General features: G+C 43.1%; 1 protein-coding gene across 1 annotated transcript in view; it reads left to right on the top strand.

The window, feature by feature from the left end:
• TENM2 (teneurin transmembrane protein 2) overlaps positions 1-25,367 on the top strand; it is a 2,776,334-nt gene that overhangs the window by 2,211,569 nt on the left and 539,398 nt on the right. Inside the window, exon 8 of the mRNA XM_029583832.1 lies at positions 19,324-19,562. Within this exon, the coding sequence (XP_029439692.1) occupies positions 19,324-19,562 (239 nt within the window). The remainder of the gene's footprint in view (positions 1-19,323; positions 19,563-25,367) is intronic.

The raw sequence follows: 25,367 nt of genomic DNA, 5'->3' as shown, positions 1-25,367 counted from the left end.
AGGCGCAAACAAAATTATAAAATCCAGGGTCGGCGCACGCAAAGGGGTGCACATTTGTGCACCTTGCACGTACTGCCCATTCCCTCCACCCCCCCATACCTTCCCCTCCCTTCCCCTACCTGACCTTCCCCCCGGCCCGATCTAAACCCCCCGCATGCCATCTCTCGACAAGGGGGTTGTTCCAGAGGCCTCGGCAGCGCCCCGGAACGCCCCAAATGTCACGCCGCCCACCCGACATGCCCCCTAGCGAAGCCCCGGGAGTTGCGCGCGTCCCGGGGCTTGCGCACGCCGCCGAGCCTATGCAAAATAGGCTCGACACTCGCAGGGGCGTTTTAAAAGGGTTACGCGCATCCCTTATGCGCATAACCCTTTTAAAATCTACCCCATACTGTAGTTACACAATGTTCTACATTAGGAGTTACTATCCATGAAAAAGATCTAGTCATCATAGTGAACAATGCTTTAAAAACCTTGATTCAATGTGCAGTGGTGGTCAAAAAGAAAACAAGATATTAGAAATTATTAGGAAAAAATGAGAATAAAATGGACATTGTCATAATGTCTCTGTATTACTCCATGGTACTGTGTGCCGTTCTGGTCTCCATATCTCAAAAAGATATAGTTTCATTGAAAAGGGTACAGAGAAGGGTGACCAAGAACATAAGAAAATGCCATACTGGGTCAGACCAAGGATCCATCAAGCCCAGCATCCTGTTTCCAACAGTGGCCAATCCAGGCCATAAGAACCTGGCAAGTACCCAAAAACTGTCTATTCCATGTAACCATTGCTAATGGCAGTGGCTATTCTCTAAGTGAAAATAGCAGATAATGGACTTCTCCTCCAAGAACTTATCCAATCCTTTTTTAAACACAGCTATACTAACTGCGCTAACCACATTCTCTGGCAACAAATTCCAGAGTTTAATTGTGCGTTGAGTAAAAAAGAACTTTCTCCGATTAGTTTTAAATGTACCCCATGCTAACTTCATGGAGTGCCCCCTAGTCTTTCTACTATCCGAAAGAGTAAATAACCAAATCACATCTACCCGTTCTAGACCTCTCATGATTGTAAACACCTCTATCATATCCCCCCTCAGTCGTCTCTTCTCCAAGCTGAAAAGTCCTAACCTCTTTAGTCTTTCCTCATAGGGGAGTTGTTCCATTCCCCTTATCATTTTGGTAGCCCTTCTCTTTACCTTCTCCATCGCAATTATATCATTTTTGAGATGCGGCGACCAGAATTGTACACAGTATTCAAGGTGCGGTCTCACCATGGAGCGATACAGAGGCATTATGACATTTTCCGTTTTATTCACCATTCCTTTTCTAATAATTCCCAACATTCTGTTTGCTTTTTTGACTGCCGCAGCACACTGCACCGACAATTTCAATGTGTTATCCACTATGACACCTAGATCTCTTTCTTGGGTTGTAGCACCTAATATGGAACCCAACATTGTGTAATTATAGCATGGGTTTATTTTTCCCTATATGCATCACCTTGTACTTATCCACATTAAATTTCATCTGCCATTTGGATGCCCAATTTTCCAGTCTCAGAAGGTCTTCCTGCAATTTATCACAATCTGCTTGTGATTTAACTACTCTGAACAATTTTGTGCTATCTGCAAATTTGATTATCTCACTCGTCATATTTCTTTCCAGATCATTTATAAATATTTTGAACAGTAAGGGTCCCAATACAGACCCCTGAGGCACTCCACTGTCCACTCCCTTCCACTGAGAAAATGTCCCATTTAATCCTACTCTCTGTTTCCTGTCTTTTAGCCAGTTTGCAATCCACGAAAGGACATCGCCACCTATCCCATGACTTTTTACTTTTCCTAGAAGCCTCTCATGAGGAACTTTGTCAAACGCCTTCTGGAAATCCAAGTATACTATATCTACCGGTTCACCTTTATTCACATGTTTATTAACTCCTTCAAAAAAGTGAAGCAGATTTGTGAGGCAAGACTTGCCCTGGGTAAAGCCATGCTGACTTTGTTCCATTAAACCATGTCTTTCTATATGTTCTGTGATTTTGATGTTTAGAACACTTTCCACTATTTTTCCTGGCACTGAAGTCAGGCTAACCGGTCTGTAGTTTCCCGGATCGCCCCTGGAGCCCTTTGTAATATTGGGGTTACATTTGCTATCCTCCAGTCTTCAGGTACAATGGATGATTTTAATGATAAGTTACAAATTTTTACTAATATGTCTGAAATTTCATTTTTTAGTTCCTTCAGAACTCTGGGGTGTATACCATCCGGTCCAGGTGATTTACGACTCTTCAGTTTGTCAATCAGGCCTACCACATCTTCCAGGTTCACCGTGATTTGATTCAGTCCATCTGAATCATTACCTGAATCATTACCCATGGAACAGCTCCCCTCTGAGGAAAGCCTAAAGAGGTTAGGGCTCTTGAGCTTGAAGAAAAGATGGTTGAATGGGGATATAACACTTCATGCAGATGCCAATCAAATCAAGGAACATTTTTTTCACTAAACGCACAAACTTTGGAATTTGTTGTTGGATGTGGTTAAGGCAGTTAGCATAACTAGATTTAAAAAAGGTTTGGACAAGTTCCTGGAGGAGAAGTCCGTAAACACTTATTATCAAGTAGACTTAGGGAACTCCTTAGCACTGCACAATAGCAATATGGGATCTATTTACTGTTTGGGATCTTGCCAGGTACTTGTGACCTGGATTGGCCACTGTTGCAAACAGGATACTGGGCTTGATGGACCCTCGGCCTGACCTGATATGGAAAATCTTATGTTCTTATCTAGTCAATCGCACCATCTATTCAGCTGGCTTTACCTCTTTAGTTCTCTTTTCTTCCATGCTTGCCTTTGCCTTCCTGATGACGTCCTCTGCTTCTTTCAGCTATACTTGATATTTTTCTCTATGCTTCTGTTTCTGAGATTCCTTCTATGTTTTGAATGCTAATCTTTATGCCCTTACTTTCTCGGCTGCCTCTTTTAAAAACCAGATTGGTCTCGTTATTTACTTTCTTAACATAAATGTATATTTGCTTATTATAGCTCCATTTAGCTTAATTTATATTTGTATGTTTTACTTTCTTTGTCTATGCTTCTGAGCTTCTCCATATTAAAACATTAATGCAGCATGAATATTTATTTTATTTATTTATTTATTTATTTATTTATTTAACAGCTTTTTTTATACCGACATTAAAATACACATCATATCGGTTTACATCATAACGAAAGGTTGAAATTACATTGAACGGGGAGGGGGGAAACTTGAGAACAATAAATAACAGAATAGGGGCTATGAGGAGGAGCCAGAAATCAAGTGAGGAAAAAGAAAGGGGGGGTGGGGGACAGGGATATGAACAAATTTACAAAAATTGAAAATGATAAAATATAACACATTTACAAAAAATTCAGGGAGGGTATGAGGATGAACATATTAACATCGAAGAAGGGGGGGGTCGGGGTGAATAGTGGGAGGGGGGGCTAGTCCGGGAAGGCCTGGTGGAAAAGCCATGTTTTGAGCATTTTTCTGAACTTCATGGAACATGGCTCAAGGCGGAGGTGGGCAGGTAGGGCGTTCCATTGGGTTGGACCGGCAATAGATAGGGCACGGTCCCTGGTTGTGGAGAGGCGGGCCTTCTTGAGGGGTGGGACTTGCAAGGCGCAGGCGAGGTTTGCTCTAGTAGGGCGTCTCGATTGGGAGAGTCGGAGTGATTCGCTGAGCCATGAGGAGTCACTCTTGTAAATAGATTTATGAACGATGGTGAGGGTCTTGAACAGGATACGGAATGAGATGGGGAGCCAGTGCAGGTCCTTAAGGACTGGGGTTATGTGGTCTGTTCTGCATGTGTTGCTGAGGAATCTCGCCGTGGCATTTTGAAGTATCTGGAGAGGTTTGATAGAGGAGTGAGGGAGTCCAAGGTATAGGGGGTTGCAGTAGTCCAGCTTGGATGAGAGGGTGGTTAAGGGACTGGCAGGTGGCTTGGAGCTCTGTGGGAACTTCCAGGTCTCTGGCCAATAATTATGCTATGTGACCTGAAATACCAGACCCTTTGAATAGACAAAGGGCCTGGTATTTCAGGTCAGCATAGCATAATTATTCACACAGACCTGCAGATTTCTGATCGCTGCTGGGTCAGGATTTGTTAGCTGTGCCAGAATTTTCTCTTAAAACTAAAAATACTGGGGTCATGTCAGTTCATTGTGCTATCATAGGGAAAGCAAACATATGGGTCAAATTAACTGGGAATGACCATAGCATTTCAAGGAATATGAATACAGAATGGCACAACAGCTCCATCCATGTATGCGATTTACTCTATTGAGAGGCATGGAATATTGTCTAATCAGTGGCCTTGCTAACTGTTCCATGCTATATCATGATTCTTAAATGGACCAGGCCAATGCTGCTATCAGTGGATATAAACGTTTAAAATCAATTAGCATTAAAGAAAATTTTGATAATATAGTGCAAAATGTACATATTCATAGGCATATATTCATGACAGACTTTAATGGGAGAATTGTTGCACAAAGCCAGACAAGAGTGAATGTCGCCAGTTCTACAGCTTTCTAACATTGGATTTTCAGTCTTACAAATATCGATTGAGACTTACAAATATCACTAGAAGCACACTCACTCTAGAAATGGGTAAAACCCAGATCGTGACAGTTTTCACTATTAGTGGTTAATGTTTTCAAATGGGTTAGATTTTGCACACACCATGACGGGAATGAACCTCACTCATAAACCGGGGTATGTTGGATATTTGTATTTATTAAAATGTATTAATCGCTAATGCCTTAGCCGTAAGCAAGTTACATATCAACATAAACATTATAATATATAAAATACAATTTAAACAAATAAATGAAATAGTTCTATATTTCTAGACTCATTGTAACTTTCCTTTCTTATTTATAATACATGCTGTTTTAATGACTAACAACCAACATCAACTGTTCCATTAGCCAAAGACTAGTTCCAACAAAAATGATTTCAAAAGTAATCTTAAAGTTTTTATGCATTCCATCAACCTTAATGCTTCTGGTAAGGTGTTCCAAATAGTAGGTACTGCTTTGGAAAAAACACATGATGGTATTTCAAGCAGCCCTCTTTCTTGTGATCTTAAATTTCTTGTTGGTTGATATATTCACAGCAAAAAATTTATCCAAGTTAGTGAGTTAGTACTGAGCAGTTTGTGAGTTATCTGTGCCATTTTAGATCGAATCTGGTACTGAATAGGTAACCATTGAAGATGCATGAGAGTTGATGTAATGTGTTCATTTTGCTTTTTGCTACAAATCAAATGAGCCATAGCATTTAATAACAGCTGTAAAGGCTTAAGCATAGAAGCCAGCGAGCCTAGATAGATTACACTACAATAGTCTACTGTTGGAAGAACGGATGCTTGAACCACAAATTTAAAGTCTTCAGGTTCCAATAATGTTCTTAGACCATGGAGTATCCAAAGTTTGAAAAGATCACTCCTAATAACTGTCTTAATATGATGGTGAAAAGACAATCTACTATCCTGCCATATTCCAAGACTTTTGGCAGAGGGGAGAACTGGGAATTTGATTGTGACATCTGGGATGAACTCATTATTTGAACATTGAGTTACCATATATTTTGGTTTTAACACATTTAATGCTAGTTTGTTATGATGCAGCCATTGTTTAATGGCAGATAAACAAATTCCAATTGCACAAACTATCAGTCCAAGTAGACTGTAGTTTGATAAGAAATTGGATATCATCTGCAAAAACCCTTAACCCCTCACTAAGGTTTGCCAGAGTTTTGCAGATGAGTGCTAAATAAATGTTGAACAATAACAAAGACAGAGCTGAGCCTTGGGGCCCACCAGTGTAGTTGATATACCAAGGAGAGCTTTTCCTTCCCACTCTTATCAGTTGGAAAAGGAATGTCCCAGGTAATCATAACTTCTTCATTCTGTACAATTATTGTCATCCTGCTACTCCAGTCCATACTAGTAGGTAATCTCCACCTACTAGCAGATGGAGTTAGAGGACACACGCTTTTTCAGTGACAGTATCATTTGTTATGTAGACTGGTGCTGCACCAGTATTTCTCTTTCTCCAGCAGATGGTAGACACATGCCCGACTGAGTATCTCTCAGACAGGTATGTTGTGAACCAAACCAACACTTGGTTTCTTTGGTAATATTTCATGATCAAGAGTGTCAAACGCAGATGATATATCCAACATTACTAGCTCATAGCTGTTACCAACATCCAAACCCCTTCTTAGACTATCAGTTAGCAAGACCATCAGAATTTTGGTGTTAAGGATTTTCCTGAATCCAAATTTATGTTGGTTCAAGATTTGATGTTCTTCTACAAATTTAGACAATGTACAATCTACCATCTCTAGAATTTTGGAAATGAAAGAAAATGAAGAAATTGGTCTGTAATCTGCAGGATCCTTAGGATCTAATCCTGTTTTCTTTAATAATGGCCTCACTGATGTCTGTTTCAAAGATATGATTTAGTCTCTCAAATTTACTGCTAATACCCTTTTTAATACTTGGCATTATACCAAATCAAGCCTCCTCCTGGAGTTCATAGGATGTAATAGGTATAGACAACATATGGTTCTTTTTAATCAGGCCAGTTGCACCCAATACAACTGGAACTATTCTGAATGTTTCTGCCACATTTTCTTGGTCTCTGATTACATCTCTTGGTACTTGAGGATTTTCTGTCTCGCCATATGATCCACAGAATAGTTGCTTAGTACTGATGTTTCTATTAGCAATGCCATTTTTGTGCTTTCATTCTTTACCACAATGCCTATTTTTTTCTTTCATAGTTTTTTTTATCAGTTGGAATAGGAATGTCCCAGGTAATCATAACTTCTTCATTCTGTACAATTCTTATCTTCCTGCCTCCCCAGTCCATACTAATAGGTTATCTCCACACACTAGCAGATGGAGTCAGAGGGCACATACTTTTTCAGTAACATCATCACTTGTTGTGTAGAGACAGGTGCTATACCAGGAAAATCCAGTATTTCTCTGTCTCCAGCAGATGGTGGACACATGCTGGACCGGTGCAGCAGGATTCCTTGGCTCCCAGTTCCCTGGCATTTGCACCCAATCCCTTATCTTTGCACCTGATCCCTGGTGGAACTTGCTCCCAGTGCAAAAGCTTGCATGCTGTTTTCCCTTGTGGAGCAGTTTTTGGGCAGTTTTGTGATTGTTCCCATAGTGGAGCAGGCCTTGATCGTGGTTCCCAGGGCTCCTTTGGGGCCTGGATGAGTAGCATTTGATTGACTCCTGAATTCCCTTTGGGACCTGGTTGAGCAGCATCTGATAAGTGACCCAGGCTCCCTTTGGAACCTGGTTAAGGGACTGGCAGGTGGCTTGGAGCTCTGTGGGAACTTCCAGGTCTCTGGCCAAGCCTATTTGATATTTGAGAGGTCTGGCAAAGGAAGGCTTTCCCAGGTTACCTTCCCTCTGAGGTTTGTGGACGTGGGCCCTCTCCCTCTTCTCCCTCCTGATCCCCCCCCCCCCCCAGCATTTCCAAAATTTGCATTTAATTCCCTTACCTCTGAACTGATTGGGCTAGGCAGCAGCAGTAAAGCTGCTTTTATCAAAGATAAATAATTAGTCTGACCAGATGTGTCCTTCAGTGCTGCCACAGCAGAGGGTTTACAGAGCCACAAACAGGTGATCTCAAGCAGAGAAGCTCTTTCATATTTATATGTGCACAGGTGTTGTGAATCCAGCAAGACCATGTGTGCAGCACAGTGCTTATTTTCAGAGGACTTCAGTGGTAAAAGCATTATGAAGTCTGCAGTTTAAGCCAAGCATGGAAGGCCTATTTTACTCTTGCATTCTTTGTGTTCTTGTTAGAAAGTTCCCAGGCCCCGGCTGCACACTAGATCGGCGAGGAACGCTGAGGGAAGGCTGACTGTTTCTTTTCCTGAAAATTGCCTAAAACATGCCGCACACAAAAAGAAAAGGGAGATTGAGGGGGGTGGACGACAGCTTACCCCCCCCTTGAGCCCTTACAGCCTCGAATTGACGGATTCTTCACCGGATCCACAGCCTCAACGCCGGTGAGAGTGGTCGCTGGAACGGAGTCGCTGGAGCAAGCGATCTCACCCCTGACCCTGGACATCTCTTTGAGCCCCGGCGAGTTGAAGCGGCCTGCCCCTGCAATTGACAACGGCGGTGAACCGAGCAGTCCGGTCGTGGTAGAGGCTCCCCAGAAGGTAACTCTGGGTGGAGCATGTGGCGCGACTCGAGGTAGTGAGGCCATCAGAACGAGAGAGGAGAAGGCCAGCCCGGGAAAAACTACAGAGGTGGCCGCCCCTAGTCCGGTGGAAGAGCGACATCAGGGGGAACAATTCTCCTTACTGCAAGGAACCGCCAGGAGCGAGCAAGGTAATATGGAGGAGGGAGAAAACCGACTAAAGGCAATGACTGCTGGTTTTGGGATATCCACAACAACTAATATAACATTAGAAGGAATCTGGGCTGGTCCCATCGGATTGCAGCCTGCCTCCCTGGATGAGGTTATATTTACCATTTGCTCCTCCCCCAAATTCTTGGGGTCATTATTGACCCTCATATTAAGTCCTTTAAAAGAAACTCTTTCATGCTTCATTACCTTCATCCTATACTCCATCATTAGATTTCCGTACTGTCCTTCAGTCTTTAATTTTTTCAGGTGTTGACTACTCTAATGCTTTGTACTCTGGACTACCAGCTTATGCCATAAAATCATTACAAATCATCCAAAATGCTGCTGCACAGCTTTTAACTGGCATTAGATTCCGTGATCATATTACATCTATACTACTCTCTCTCTTCACTGGCTTCCAATACATGGCCATTACAATCCATAACCTGTTAAATAATATTAAATCACTATGGATTTTATCTGTATTTAAAAAAAAGTACACACTCCTGCTCTAATCCTTCATTCATCAAGCCAAAATCTTCTCGATGTTCCCTCTCCCAAGCTGGCCCATCTTGCAGAAACACGCAAGCATGCTTTCTCGATAGCAGGCCCCCCATGGATCTCCCTACCTCTCTCATTACGCAATATTTCTGATCCAAAAGTGTTTAATCGAGCCTTTGATGCTCCTGATTAAAACCTTTTGTATGCTCAACCTAATTGCTCCTGGATTCTGCCTAACAGCACAGAAAAATTAGTATGTCTTGTTATGTATTATCTATGTTTTATCATGCTTTGTTTTCATTGTGACTTGTACCATTCCCTGAGCTATTCGGAGAGTATGGGCTATAAACTAAATTTAAAAAATTCCTTGAATTCTGGTCCTTTTCAGTCCTGTCTCTTAAAACATTTTGTGTGGCAAAAAAGAAATAAAGCTAGTTCCTGAATGTGGGAATCCAGGAGCCTTAGTGGGACGCTTCCTCCTTTGACCTAGGGACTGTCTTCCATGCAGGGGTGTAGTACCCTTCCATTCTAGTGGCTTTTAGGAGGCCTCCTTCACCAGATTCCCTTATGGCCTGCAGAAGGAGCTGATCATGGTGGAGGATAGTCCTTTGGAAAACCAAGAATAAGGAGAGTTTGCCTCTGAAGGGGGCTCCTCCATCTTCAGATTATTCTGGAAAGAGGAGTTTGTCCTAGCTTATCCGTGGACTGCAAGACAGGGCAATAGGTTCAAAGTTTAAGGTCCAGATTAATAAATATTCCTTTTTAGAGTTACTTTTTGGACACATTTTGGGAGGCCTGAGTCCCAGTGTTTTAAAGACTTCCCAAGAATAGTGACCCCCTGCCTCCAGGACCTTTTGAATCCACAGTCGCCTTGGAGATTTCAGAAGAGCCAGCCTGGGAAGATGATGCCCTGTCCAAATATCAATCAGCCCATTCACTGAGTGATGAATTCAAGAATTGTCAATACAGGAATTTCTCCAGATACTCATCCAGCTCATGGAGGGTTAGAAGAAACCTCGCCCCCACCCCTATCAATTCTAGGATGCAACCGGTTTTAATGACCCTACTATGAGTGATTCCTCACCTCATCAGGCCAGAGGTTCTGGTAATGGTTTGGAAATGGGTGTCCCTGAAGATTGCCACTCCTTTGTTTCAACACCTTGATGGTATTTCCCTGTATGTCAGCCTCCAAGAGTGGATGGTAAATGTGGCTGTGGAGAAGATTCAGAGTTTAATAGCTGTGCATGCAAAGATCATGGTTTAAGTCATAACTCCTGTTTGGGGTTCTGAATGAAAAAGGCTGGCCTCCTTTGGTGCACCTTCAGTCAGAAGAGAATTGACAGATGTCTTGGGATGCGCCTCTTTGGTCTGGAAATCATTGTTCCTTCAGGCTGGCAGTGAAACACAAGGAGTTCCTTTCTATCCTAGACCTTTTAGAAGCTTCAGCTGAATTCCCATCTGGGAAGATGTCTAGAAACTCACTTTATTCCCTCTGTGTTTTGTATTTGAGGGAAGCATTTATGCTTTCTATTTCTGCAATTTGGACTTTCCTTGATGGTAAAGTCCTTCTCTCCAGGGTTGGAAGGATATGTCCCATCCTTATTTTGTTCTATAGCTTGGCTTTCAAAGGCTATGGAGTGCCTGTCAACTTCATCTAAGGGCTCAGGTCCTCGGAGTCTTGGACTGAGTGGTGAGCTGCACAGGAAGTTGAGTGCCCTCTCAGTCTCTGGGTTTTCTGGGGAGGGGGTTTGCCTTGATACCAGGGTAAGCGGAGGCTTCCTGACTCAGGTAAGAGTCAGTAAATGGTTATCTCATGGAGGTCCCCCAGGGAGTAGGAGTATCACCAGCATCTGAGTTCTGTGATGGCCTCTCTGGATCTAATTCCCTGGAGCCAGGGCTTAACTGTGGCTTCAGATGTCTCTGTTGTTTTGCTAGCCACCCACTGTGGGATGTGTCTTTCTCTTCTACGTTGTCAGGGATGACCTGACTTGGGTGGTAAGTAATCACCATCTAGTAAAAGGAATGGATCTGGCTCCTCCCAGATTGGCTGTGGGCACATCAGGCATAAGCCTGGTGCACTGGAATGCATTCTGTTACACCCCCCCCACACACACACACACACACACACACAAACACATAGCCCAAGGGATCCTGTTCAAAGAAGAAGAAGCAGAATGTGGCCTTTAAACCAAGCAGAAACCAAGGCTATTGGGCTGGGCTGGGTGCTTATGTGAATGGGCAAGGGGATGCTTGGAGACCAATGATAACCTAGAAAGCAAGCAGATTGTTTTGGTAAATGGAACTTATTGTGACTTATAGTAGTTTGTTGCAAGGGTAGCACACATTTCAAATGGATTTCCTCAACAGGAACAAGTTGGTCCTCAATGTGTGAGTTCAAGCTGGCAGCTTTCCTGAACTCCTGAACAGAATAGATTATGGGGATCCCCCACAATTGATTTGGTTGGCAGATCACAAGTTTCCAAGGCAGACAGTCACGAGACAGAGGGAAAAAAAGAGATCAGTGATTGCTTGAGCCTGGTACACTAGAAACGCTTTGTTTTTCAGCCTAACCCTTGTGTGACCCCCCCCACCCCCACCCCACCCCCGAGGGTAGTTTGTTACCCAGGCTATGGGAGGGGCAGTTAACCATAGAATTAAATATTATGATAAATCCTTGAGTTTGCTTGCCTTTAAGAGTAGAAGATTGTGTCTCCACCCCAATACCACATTTGGTGCTCTTTCTTAAGAACCCCTTGTTTGTAACACCTTGTAACATATAAAATCACCACACAGCAGTGGCGTAGCCAGAATTGATTTTTTGGGTGGGCACAAGGTTAACATGGGTGGGCTGTAGGCATGCAGGTCTACTAGTTGTTTTTTTACTGATAAATAATGCCAAATTATGCAGCATAGCATTCACATCTACGCCTAAGTATGAGGTTTACTTAATGATACAAACATAATTCACGGTGATTTGTGGTACTTTAGCCTTCTTATTATTACGATTTTATACACGGCTCCTACCTGTCCATAAATTTTGAGAGAGCGGTTGTGTTGCTTATATTTAAATTGCTAACATCTCAAAATATAGATATATATTTTTACCTTTGTTGTCTGATCTTTGTATTTTTCTAATCAGTTGGTCCTGGTCTCTTTTTCCCATTTAGCTCATTTCCTAATTCCTTTTCAGTGTCTTTCTTCTATTACTGTCTTCTTCCCTTACACACACACACACACACACACACACACATACACGCTTTCTCTCACAGACTCCCTCTCACACACTCAAGCTCTCACTCTCATATGCTCTCCCCCCCCCCCCCCAAAGCTCACATTCAAGTTCTCACTTTCTCACCCCTCCCCAGGCTTATATTCTTATGCACACACAGACGCACATCCAGGCACCCATTCTCACCCACACACATAAACCCAGACTCCCATTCTCACCCACAAACCCATGCTCCCAGTCTCACCCACACATATTCAAGCTCCCATTCTCATCCATACATATACACATTTAAGGTACTATTCTCACCCACACATACACACATTCAAGCACCCATTCTTATCCACATATTCAAGCTTCCATTCTCACCCACCCACACAAACCCAGGCTCTCATTCTCACCCATATATACACACATTCAAGTTCCCATTCTCACCCACCCACAAACCCAGGCTCCCATTCTCAACCACACATACACACATTCGAGCTTCCATTCTCACCCACATACACACCCAGGCTCCAGTTCACCCACACACACTCCCATTCTCATCCACACATACACATTCAAGCACGTGCACAGCTTCCGCTTTCTCCCCCAGAGCAGGAAGATCAGCTGCCTCTCCTGCTGCCACCGGACTCCTGCTATCTTCGGGCGTCCGAACTTCCTGTTGGGGGGGGGGAGGGGAAGCGCAGCGCACAACGTCCGCTTCCTCCCTCCCCCCCCCCCCCCAAGCAGGAAGATCGGCGGACCATACGGCCCGACGCTCGAAGATAGCAGGAGGCCGGTGGCAGCAGGAGAGGCAGCTGATCTTCCTGCTTTGGGGGAGAAAGCGGAAGCTGTGCGCGGCGCTTCCGCTCCCCCAAACAGGAAGTTCGGCAGGCCGTTTGGTCCGAAGATAGCAGAACGGGTGGCAGCAGGAGAGGCAGCTGATCTTCCTGCATTGGGGGGAGGAAGCGGAAGCTGCCCGCGGCGCTTCCGCTCCCCATCCCCAAACAGGAAGTTCGGCGGGCCCGAAGATAGCAGGAGAACGGGTGGCAGCAGGAGAGGCAGCTGATCTTCCTGCTTTGGGGGGAGGAAGCGGAAGCTGCGCGCGGCGCTTCCGCCCCCCCCCCGAACAGGAAGACCAGTTGGCCATACGGCCGCAGCAGCGCTTCCCCATGTGTGCCGTGATGGCGCGCGAGGCGTGGGTTCTCTTGTTCGCTGTCGCGGGGATGGGATCCCGCGACAGCCTTGCAGTTCCGGTGCCAGTTGGGTGGGCCTGGGTCTAAGTTGGGTGGGCACCTGCCCACCCAGGCCCACCCGTGGCTACGCCACTGCCACACAGGAAAGGACAATATAACTGTTTCACTATAAACTTGTGTTTAAGTAAGAAGAATGAATAGGTGGATAAACAAGATAAGTAGCAAATGCTCAGTAACATATACACAGTAATAAAAGCAATGCCAAATACGGTCGATTGTTATGCAATGTAAATACGGCTGTAGCAAATGCAGTAATAATACCAGTAAACTTATTCAGAACCAGTTAACATTGACCTCCTCACAGCACAATTTGTCATTTGTTAATCCTGGATTTAACCCCAAGTCTCAAAATCCTCAGTATAAATGTGTGCACATGAGAACAGAAGGAGAAGAAAAAACCCTGTGCCCTTTGTTAATTTTCGAAAAAATAGAAGTGCATGCACAAAAGATGAGAGCTGTATCCGGCAGAATGTTTACTTCCTGAGGGGAAAACACAATCCTTTCCACTGGTGAGGGCAGACTGAAAGTCAAAATATAATTAGCAAACCTCTGGCACATCAAATCAGTGACCTAACTGGCTGTACACACTGAGGGAGTCTACGTCGCGCTTGCAAGGAGCTGCAATCCAAATGCTGCTCCGCTCTTCTCTTCTCACTAGAATGCTTCTTAGATAAGTTATGTGATGCTTATCTTTGTCCAGGAGATGAGACAATTGGCTTGAGTCTCTGCTTTGATTAATTCTGGGATGGAGATCACGTTGCTAAATGAGCCCACACCTCTGGTCTCGTTTGTTAACTTTGCTTTTTTCTCTTTCTTCAATGCCAGGTTGCTCTAACAGCTGCTGTGAACACAGTTTTGTGGGTTTCAGCTCTCGGCACTCGTCCTTTCAGATCAGGCACTGCCTTTCAACTGAAACTGTTGCACGTTTTGCCTGGGAAGAAGCTCAAATCTGATTAGCTCCTGCTGTAGTTGGTTTCTCGCCCTGCCTGACATCATCAGAGGCGGAGAAGCTAGGTTTCTCTGAGGACAAGCAGGATGGTAGTCCTCGCACATGGGTGACATCATCGAATTGAGCCCAGCATAGAAAACATGTCAAAGTTTCTAGAACTTTGACTGAGCCTCATTGACCATACTCAGCATGCATTATACCATGCATCTCCATGGGGTCCTCTTCAGTCTCTTCTTTTCCACAGAGCCAGTCCTATCACAGTGGGGTGAGAACCTCAATTTTTCTGACATTTAGCCTACTTGGCCTGTTTTTGGAAAACTTTTGTTTTCACAAGAATTTTCTTCACTTCCTTGTGGGTTCCCCCCAGTTTTCCCTATGCATTCTACATAGGGTTTTCGCAGTTATAAATAAGTTTATTTTCGCTTTAATACCCCTGCGGCGGCAGTGCATTCAGTGCCTGCCAGCCATTGATTTTGATATTGTGTCCCTTTTATTTTGTAATGACATGTCCATCTTGGGATGTAAGCGATGCCCCCAATGCACCAGGACCATGTCTATCATGGACCTCCATGATAGATGGGGCATCGCATGATATGCAGGGTTGCAGAAGTTGTGACCAGATAATTCCAAAGGGATGTAAGATCTGGCTTAATAAGATGGAGTGCCTATTCGGGCTGAAGAAGACCGAGCCATCTGCATCGGAGGCATCAGCATTGAGGATTTTGGAGCCACACCGATGGACACTGAGCCATCAACATAGGCAGGGCAATCGCTTCCGTCAACACCTTCAGCTGGGACTTCAGAGACCTGCCATTGTCGAGCTCCTACAGGTCAAGGATGTCTGGTTCCTCGTCATCGACCTTGGCACTGGGGAAAGTCCATGTCGAGCATTGAGAGAAACTGAAGAAGCATTGACATTGTTCCCCATGGATGCATGGTGCCTGGCATGAGGATGCACCAGCTTTGGCTGTGATGCCCCCAAAGTGACCCTGCAGCAAGGAGAGTCAGTCCTCCATCAATGCCAGGGGTGACCCCGATGCCAGCCACCAATCCTCCTCCATCCCAGCCTGCCTTGGCATCGGTGGTGATCGAGGAGGAACTGGATATCACCTCTATATGCTGCTGGCCTTCAAGAAAGCAATGTGAGGCTGTCATTCCTTGAACCACTGCTAGAATCTCTGTATATGCTCATTGGTGTGTTACCAACTCATCTAGCATTGGTTCCCAGGATGGCATTGATGCCTGGAGGAGCACTGGTGGCTTCCCCTACCAATCTGGTCATTGTTGCCAGTTCCTCGGAAGAAGAAGCTCCCCCCAGATTGGCAAGGACACCAGGGCCTATGGCCCCAAGTCCAGTTCCATCAGTGCCTGTACCACTGAGTGGAAACTTGAATGCTTACAGCATTATGCATCTCAGGTGAAATATAATTTATTTATATATATATATATATATATATATATATATATATATATATCACACAAGAAGAGACAGCTTCAGAATCCTCATTGTTCATATAAATAAAGATGATGATCTCCACAGCCCTTTGTAGAAGGGTCAATTGTTTCCAAAGATGCTTTGCGAGGGCTCAGGCTCAGGCTTCCTCTTGAGTAGAGTCTCTAGTGCTTACTCTAGAGGACATCTGTAAGGCAGCAACTTGGTTTTTAAATGCCTGCCTTGCAGCAGGCATTCACGGAGCAGCCTTTTGTCTTCCCACCCATGTTGGAGTGGGCTTGGGTACAGCCCACTAGTATGGACTGAGGTAGCAAGATGATAAGGAAGGTAAAATTTGGTATCTTAATTTCCTTGCATTGAGTCCTGTTACATCAGTCCAAGACCCTCCTGGGAAGTTAGGGCCTGCACTGTTATCTTTGACAACGAACCTTGAGTTTGGCAGAAAATTAGATTTCACCTTTCAGGAACCCCTGAGGCTGCTGCTTCTTTGCTGTTATTGCTCCTGTGGCACTGCTTGCTTGGTATGTGCAGTGTTCTACAAAAATGCGTGGGATATGGTGCCTGCTGAGCAGAATTTGCCTTCTAGACAGGGCAAACGGACAGAAGAGATTCCTCTCTCTATGAAGTCTCTGTTTATTGTTCTAAAGTAAATTGTGTTTTAGGGGCAGTTGGAATTTGCCATTGCTTTGACTGTTATGTTTTGTAAGGTTTGGGTGGACCCTTGGACACTGTGGCAGCTGACCACACCCACGGGAGGAAGTCCCATGAGGGTCCACAGGTCAGGCTCAGCTCTGGACACACAAACACAGATTATATCTATATTTAGACAGTTTGTGAAGCCACCAGAGGTGGCGGTAGTGAGTAGAAGATGAAGCCCAGCTGGGCTAGTATTCCTCAGGGTGCTGGAACAGCGGTTCCTCCAGTAGCAATGCTGTGGTGAAAAGAACTGAGAGAATGAGTACAATAAGACATTCACAGAGTCCCCACTATGGAGAAGCCCCAAGATAGGGAGAGCTGGCCCTCGAGGAGCGAGTTCCAGATCCCTGGGAGCATAGACTCGTTGGCAAGTACTCACGCAGCAGTTCAAAGTAGGAGATGGCACAGGCGCTGGAACGGAGGCAGGCCCTCGAGGAGCGAGTACCTGGTTCCAGGGAAACAGCTCTGAGGAGTAGATGGTAGTAGTACTCACAGATGGTGTCTGTAGTGAATTCTTCCAAGTAGAAGAGGAGATGGACACAGGCAGCGAGTCAGGCAACATGGGACCTCGAGTAGCGAGTAAAGGTTCCTGATAGCAACCTGAAAGACTAAAAAAGCAGCAAGGAAGGTTGCTTAATAAAGCCGTGAGAGCAAAAGTACACAATAAGCAACCAAATGTCCGATCTTATACAACTTTATTGTGTGGAAACAATGTATGCAAATGAGCCCGACTCCAGCCGAGTTTCGCCCTCTTTCAATAGGGCTGCATCAGGGGTATTTGCATGTATAGATATTCTATCCTCATCAATGTTGTATATATAAACAAAGGGCATTGCAAGAATGCTCCAGTCTGTGCAGTGTAAGAATCAATTTCTTCAGAGATAACACTCCGTACCTCAGTAGTGCACAAATGCTGTGGTCACGCAAGGGGGTGCATGTTTGTGCAACCTGCGCGCACCGAGCCCAGCGCGTGCTGCCTATTCCCTCTGAGGCCACTCCGATTTCGGAGCGGCCTCGGAGGGAACTTTCCTTCGCCCTCCCCCCACCTTCCCCTCCCTTCCCCTACCTAACCCACCCCCCGGCCCTATCTAACCCCCCCTACCTTTGTCGGCAAAGTTATGCCTGCTGAAAGCCACGCCCCCGGACCCGTCCCTGAAATGCCGCGGCACGCCCCCGAAACGCCGCGTCGTTTCGGGAACGCCCCCGACATGCCCCCTCCCCACCCCTTTTCCAAAGCCCCGGGACTTACGCGCGTCCCGGGACTTTACGCGCGCCGGCGGCCTATGCAAAATAGGCGTGCGAGGGCCCTGCGCGTAAAGGTAAAATTTCTTTTACCTAGAAGAGCCTAGAGGAAGGGAATTTTTAGTAACTGGGCCAGTTTACTGGAACTCAGAACCTGAGTTGTGAGCAGAGTAAGAATATTTGTTTTAGAAAAAAGCATGAAAAAATTATTTGGGCAGGGATATTGTATTGGAGAATGATTATGGCTTTCAATGTTAGTAGCTTATTTTATGTATATTAACTTTATGTGTATATAATTGTAATTGTTTGAAATAATTGTATTTTCTGAATGAATTGTATTGGAAGCCACAATGAACTGTTGAATGGAATTCCTGGGTTATAGGTTTTACGAATTAAATAAAATAAATAACTAGTTTATATGCATGCCTTTTTAACTTTTTTTTTTTTTTTTAAATAAAGCATGGCACTATTTGATAATACTAATTTATTAACAGAATAATGACAAAGTCTCCGCTGGTTGAAAAAGCATGAGCTATGTAGTATTAAAGCAACCTTGCTTTTGTTGATTTTAGGATATTTGTGTATGGATCTCACAGGCAAAGCTCACTGAGCCAGCAAGTCGAGAAAAGAGATTTGCTAGCAAAGACGGAAGCTTTGTTAAGCTAACAAACACCCCTTTTGGAATTAGTTGCATGCCTTCTAAACAGATCCAAGCAAATAGAAATTTCAAGATATGACCATTGTGCTTTTCAGTTTGATGGTTACAGACAGTAAAACAGGTGTCACTGCTGGCAGGCAGCATTTCTTTAGCTTAAGCTCAGTGTAAAATAAAAGATCTGCATTTCAAAGATGGATACACAGAGTTCAAAAAGAAGACAGCAGCTGAGAAAAATAGACTGAGCACGTTTTCAGCTTTCTGCTGAGTAGGCATCGTTTTACTCTGAGGCCTTTAATATTACTCTTCCTTGCAAGATCATTGTTTCCTTTCATCTGACTCTCAGGAGGGGCACGCACCGTCCCACATCTACGTGCACGTGTGGGGCGAGTTTCTGCAGTACCTTTCCCTGGATGAAATAACAGAACGCAGGGCTGTGAACAGCTGCTATTGGTTCTCTGCAGTTACCTGGCTAGTAGAGTGCTCCTCTGCTCAGCACTTATTTCCTAGGACTGAGAGAGATTTCTGTTCAGTGTACCGGCCGGCATAAGAACTAGACACAAATGAGGAGTCTGAAATCTCCCATTTAGCAGAACAGAGCTCTCATCCCAAAGCAGAGTAGATGAGATGACAGCAGATAAAAACCAACCGGCCCATTCAGTCTGGCCAAGTTTTTCGGCCTTCACTTTTCAACTGTCCTTAATATTTTCATATAAACCTCTGGTCATTATTGTATGAGATACTGGAATTTGTAAAGATGGTTGGATGTTAAATGTCTTTTTTTTTTTTTTTTTTTTTTTTAAACAAATGTGTTTATAGCACTTGAGGTATTACTTTCCTTTGAATAATATGACTTGGACAGTTTATGCTGAAATTAAACCTGAAAATGCCAGGTATTCCTTAACCTTTCTTTTTTTTCCTTGCATTTCAGGCACTTCCTGTTTAAGACCTCTTCTGGGACTACTCCCCTATTCAGTAGCTCTTCCCCTGGATACCCTTTGACCTCAGGGACAGTATATACTCCGCCTCCCAGATTGTTGCCCAGAAATACCTTCTCCAGAAATGCATTCAAGCTGAAAAAACCCTCCAAGTACTGTAGCTGGAAATGTGCTGCCCTGTCAGCTATCGCCGCTGCACTGCTACTCGCTATTCTCCTGGCTTACTTCATAGGTAAGTCAATATTTTACACAATTTAAATAAAGTCCCTCTCTTTCTGTCTTTCGTTGATATAATTCCATGGTGAAGTGTATATTTTACAGGGTTAATTTGCATAGATTTGGTACTCGACTGAAGGAGAGAATATTCCTTTTGAAAGCTAGCCACATACATTTTGCTTTTGTCCATGAAAAAATTATCATCTGCAACTTGTTTGCTGACCTTTCATATGTAAGTGGATCAACATTGTAACCATATATACAGGGTTACTTTTGCAACAATGTTCTACAGAGGCATTATGGGTCTTTTTACATAGTTTATAAATATACATTTTAAATGATTACTTTGCTTTCTGTAAAATCTACTTGTTCAGGATCCCTTCTGGGAAATCTCTGGGTCCTATGGTTTATAAAAACAAAAATGATGGCAACATTTTCTAGTAAGATCTAATGGCAGGCAATTTATTTATTTATTTAGTTATTTAAAACTGTATAGCCTGCTCTATTGAATCATCTATGTGGGTAACAATCACAACAATCAATGCAAAAGACAGATAAAACATAAAATTTACTGCATCAACAGTATTATCATCAGACTTAACAGGCACGACCCAAATTTACTCTAACGGATGACCAGATAGTACAGTGTCCAACTACCTACAGGACCAGAAAAATTCACTAAATGCAAAAGAAAATAAACGAGCCTTCAAAACCTTACAAAACTTTAATAAGGATATTTCAGCTTTTAAGGCTGTTTGTTTGGTAAGGCATTCCAAAGACTTGGACCCGCCATGCAGAACAGCCGATCCTGTGAATCATCCAACCTGATCTGCTTAAATGAGGACACATCTAGTAGATTATGGTGGGAGGACGTCAGTGGATGCAATGACTAATAAATCTTTAAAACTGTATTAAAACATCTAGGAGCAAGCCCATGCAAAGCCTTAAAAACTAACATTAAAATTTTAAGTTTTACTTTCCACACTACCGGTAACCAATGTAACCTAAATAAAATGGGTGTAATATGGTCATGGCAATCAGCAGTGGATATCACCCATGCAGCAGCATTTTGTTTCAATTAAAGAGCCCTCAAAGTAGCTTGTTGCAAGCCAAGATAAATAAAGTTACACTAGTCAAGTGATAATGTGACTAATGCATGAATTACAATTTTTAAATCGTCATTTATTTATAAAGGTTGAAGATGCCATAAACAAATTTCATAGAGTGCAGATTTTACAATGGCTTAACTTGGGGTCATAAAGATAAGGAACCATCGATCTGCATCCCAGATTCCAAACGATTTAAAACGGGAATTTGAATATCATTAAACTTGTCAAAGGATCATTTGCTGGAAAACATGCTAGAAACATGATTTGAATTTTTTTGCAAATTTAACACCAATCTATTTAAAGACATCCATTCACTCACTTATTTAAAACAGCGTGATATAGAAGCCAAGGCCTTTTCAATTTTTGTCAGTAGAGGGACAAAAATACTGTTTATCATCTGCATACAAATAGTATCCAGCCCCCAAGTTTGCTAAAAATTGATAAATTGGAAACATAAATATTAGAGAGTTACCAAGAGGTCAGGATCTTGAGGGATCCCAGTGTATAAGGACACCAATGATGATAAAGTGATCCCCGAAAACAGTCACTTGGACCAATCAGTTAAATAGCATTTAAACCAAGCAAAAACAGAAGATGCAATTCCCAACCGTTGAAGCCCTCCTAACAAAACATCATGATTTAATGTGTAGGGAGTCACCCATTTGTGCCTGTCCTTTGAGCCTGGAGGTGCAGAGGGCTCTGGGTGTGGGAGACCCCAGAAATTCTGAGGCATATAGTGGTGGGAGAAAGATATGCTTTAAATAATTATCGCCTGCAATAATTATGTTGGCGACTGCATGGCGAGCATTGGGTAATCTGATGTAATGTGTTTGGAAAGAAAATGTATGTCTTTTCTTTGTAGGTTTGGGGAGTTATCCTATTGGATCCCAAGTTTTGGAACAGGAAATATAAATGAATTGGTATTTGGTGGACTTTTGTCCTTTCTTCCCCTGTCCTTTCTTGTGTTGCTGGGAATTTGGGATCTCCAGTTATGTGACCATACTGGAGTACTCAGCCTATGGGCTGGGAGGCCCAGAAACCCTCCATGTGGAGTGGGAACCTGCAGGGGCTCTCCCTCTGGGGGAGAGGCCCGAGGCCAAGTGCTCAGAATAATCCAAGACTATCATAGATATATTAAAATTGTGTATAAATAGTAGCATAAGCTTCTAAAACTCAACATCTGAGGTAAGGGAACAGGAGTGTTATCTACATTAAATGTAATTACTTCTGCTTCCAAAGCTGAAGCTTTGAATAAACTCATAGCTCTTTACCTACAAAGTTCATATTTGTGTCTGTCAAGGATTTTTAAAGAGACATTTCCAGCCCCATTCGTTAACCTGACAATTATAAGTAGTTGTACTGAGTTGTCTGCAGGCTGATGGTGGATTCCAATCAGATACTACAACTCCTGCACTATACCACATAAATTAAGATGTTTTCTGGGCACATCTGATGAGTGCTTTCAGTTGTGTCCCTTCCACTAACAGGCCCATGAAAAAGTTGTGCTTTTGGCTAAGTTCTCATTATGTATGTACTGTTGTAATACGCTTAGAACAGTAGATAAGCGGGTTAGAAATTTTAAAAATAAGTTATTATTTTCTTATGTTACCAACTTATCTTGACAAATAATGAGGTCATGTTTTTCATGTTCTGTAGGTTTGACAATAAAAGTGGATTTTATGGGCTTCTTAGGTAGAAATCGGCAACACAACATGTCCTGCCAGCAATCGCACATATATACAAACCCTTAACATTTTCTCTACTTGTTTGAGTACTGATCTTGGTTTTTATATACACCAACTGGCATTTTCAAGTAAAGTGGCACATGGAAGCAATATGTAATTGTTATCCTGTGAAAGGGAATATGGAAAGAGGGACTTGCCTGCAAGCTTTTACAACTCAACTCGCCAAAACTGTATGCAATTGGCACATACTGGATATGAACTGTTGATATCAAAGCTTATGTTGATGATTAATCTTGTTCCTTGCAATTAATATACTATGCATGTTAGTTCTTCTTCATCTAATATTGAATCACTGAGTTTTGCTTGTCCTCAAGACTTGTGCATGCATGATAACTCTTCAGTTCATGGGCATATATTGCGCTTTGAGAGTGAACCAACTATTCAAAGATATTACAGATCATTTTCAACTGTGTCCACACTGAATTTTTTTTCTTTGACCATACAGAGATAAAGTTTTGCCATTTTAAATTTATTGTATTGTTGTGAAGGAGGGAAATGGAAGGACCTTACAACTATTACTTATCACTCCTATAGCGCTACTAGACATGTGCAGTAGTGTACAAATACACATTGGTATGGGCCCTAAAATGGTTGAGTGGGAGGTAACAAAGGGTAGTGCTAAATGGAGTTGACTCTGAGGAGAGGGACATTACTAGTAGTATGCCACAGGGATCTTGTGAACATTTTTATAAGCAATATTGTGGAAGAACTATCGAGAAAAGTAGACATCTATGATGTGGAAAACATGAGAGGATCTAGCAAAACTTAATGAATAATCTATAATCTGGTATTTAAGACAGATTTATAAAATCATAAGAACATGCCATACTGGGTCAGACCAAGGGTCCATCAAGCCCAGCATCCTGTTTCCAACAGCGGCCAATCCAGGCCATAAGAATCTAGCAAGTACCCAGCTACTGTGGCTAGAAATAGTGGTGTGGGATGGGTCAAACGGTTATTTACCCTTTCCAATAGGACTAGGACTAGGGGGCACTCCATGAAGCTAATGGGAACACTTTTAAAGCAAATTGAAGAACATATGTTTTCCTCTCCACATACAATTAAACTGTGGAATTTGTTCTCAGAGGATGAGGTTAAAGCAATTAGCATACCTGGGTTTAAAAAAGGTTTGGATAAGTTCCTGGCGAAAAAGTTTATAAACCACTATTAGTCTTGTAGACGGGGGGAAGCCACTTTATTTAGCCCAGTTATGAGCAAGAAGGATTCCACCTATTGTTTGGGATTCTACTGGATAATTGTGATCTGGATTGGCCACTGTCAAAGACAGGATGCTGATATTGGGCTTGATGGACCTATGGTCCTCAGATTTAATACCAAAAAATGGTCTTTCATTTGGGCTGCAAAAACCCAAGGTAGCAGTATACCATAGGAGGTAAAGTTCCTCTATGCACAAAACAAGAGTAAGATTTGGGGGTGATCGTATCTAACAATCTCAAGGTGGGAAAATAGGTGGATAAGGTAATAGCGAAAATCATAAAGATGCCTGGGTGTATAAGGAGAGGAATGGTCAGCAATAAAAGAGGAGGTGATTGTCCCTGTATACATCCCTGGTGAGGCCTCATTTGGAATACTGAGTACAATTCTATGGACCGCAAATTTAAAAACATATAATCAGATGGTCTATAGATAGCTACTAAAATGGTCAGTGGTTTTCATGTACAGCATATGGGAAAAATGTAAAGATCTAAACATATACTCTAGAGGAAACATGGGATGGGGAGATATGATAGAGTAATTTAAATACCTCCAAGGTATCCATGCTCATGAAGCAAGCCTCTTTCCAAGAGAAAGGAGGATCTGAAACAAGGAGACATGGAATGAAAGTGAAAGAGGGTATAGTGAATGCTTGGAACAGCCTCCAAGTGGAGTGGTGAAGTCAAGAAGAGTATCTGAATTCAAGATGGCATAGGATAAGCACAAGGGATCTTGGAAGGAGTGGTAGGGATTGTAGAGCTGAGCAGTTGATACACATGGGCAAACTAGATAGTCCATATGGTCTTTTTCTGCTATCATGTTTCTCTGTTTCTGTGAGAGACACTCCCTTCTCTGTGCAATGTAACCAAGAAAAACATAATGATAAAAGTGATTTGGGGAATTTCATGTATTAATAAAATGGTTAAAACCAGGAAGGCTGTGAGTGGAGAATCAGGGGTTAAGGTGTACAAGAAAATCAAAAAGGAGGAAGACTGGATTTGAATAAAGCCAGAGAAGGGAGCATGACACACCAATTCAGGAAACCTGTTCCAAGTGTATGGCACAGCAAGGTGGAAAGCACAGAGTCAGGAGCTGGCGGTGGAGGAGAAGGGCATAGAGAACAGTGGGTTGCTCAATGAGTGGCTTTCGCAAGGACGGGTGCAGAGAGAGATAGAGGAGAGACGGTAATGCATTCTCTACCCATGTTGGTTTCTTAAGAACATAAGAACATAAGAAATTGCCATGCTGGGTCAGACCAAGGGTCCATCAAGCCCAGCATCCTGTTTCCAACAGAGGCCAAACCAGGCCACAAGAACCTGGCAATTACCCAAACACCTAGAAGATCCCATGCTACTGATGCAATTAATAGCAGTGACTATTCCCTAAGTAAACTTGATTAATAGCAGTTAATGGACTTCTCTTCCAAGAACTTATCCAAACCTTTTTTGAACCCAGCTACACTAACTGCACTAACCACATCCTCTGGCAACAAATTCCAGAGATTTATTGTGCGTTGAGTGAAAAAGAATTTTCTCCGATTAGTCTTAAATGTGCTACTTGCTAACTTCATGGAATGCCCCCTAGTCCTTCTATTATTCGAAAGTGTAAATAACCGAGTCACATCTACTCGTTCAAGACCTCTCATGATCTTAAAGACCTCTATGATATCCCCCCTCAGCCGTCTCTTCTCCAAGCTGAACAGCCCTAACCTCTTCAGCCTTTCCTCATAGGGGAGCTGTTCCATCCCCTTTA

This window comes from Rhinatrema bivittatum, chromosome 18 (assembly GCF_901001135.1).
Source record: "Rhinatrema bivittatum chromosome 18, aRhiBiv1.1, whole genome shotgun sequence".
NCBI lineage: Eukaryota > Metazoa > Chordata > Amphibia > Gymnophiona > Rhinatrematidae > Rhinatrema > Rhinatrema bivittatum.
This window is presented reverse-complemented; position numbering and strand designations above follow the sequence as displayed.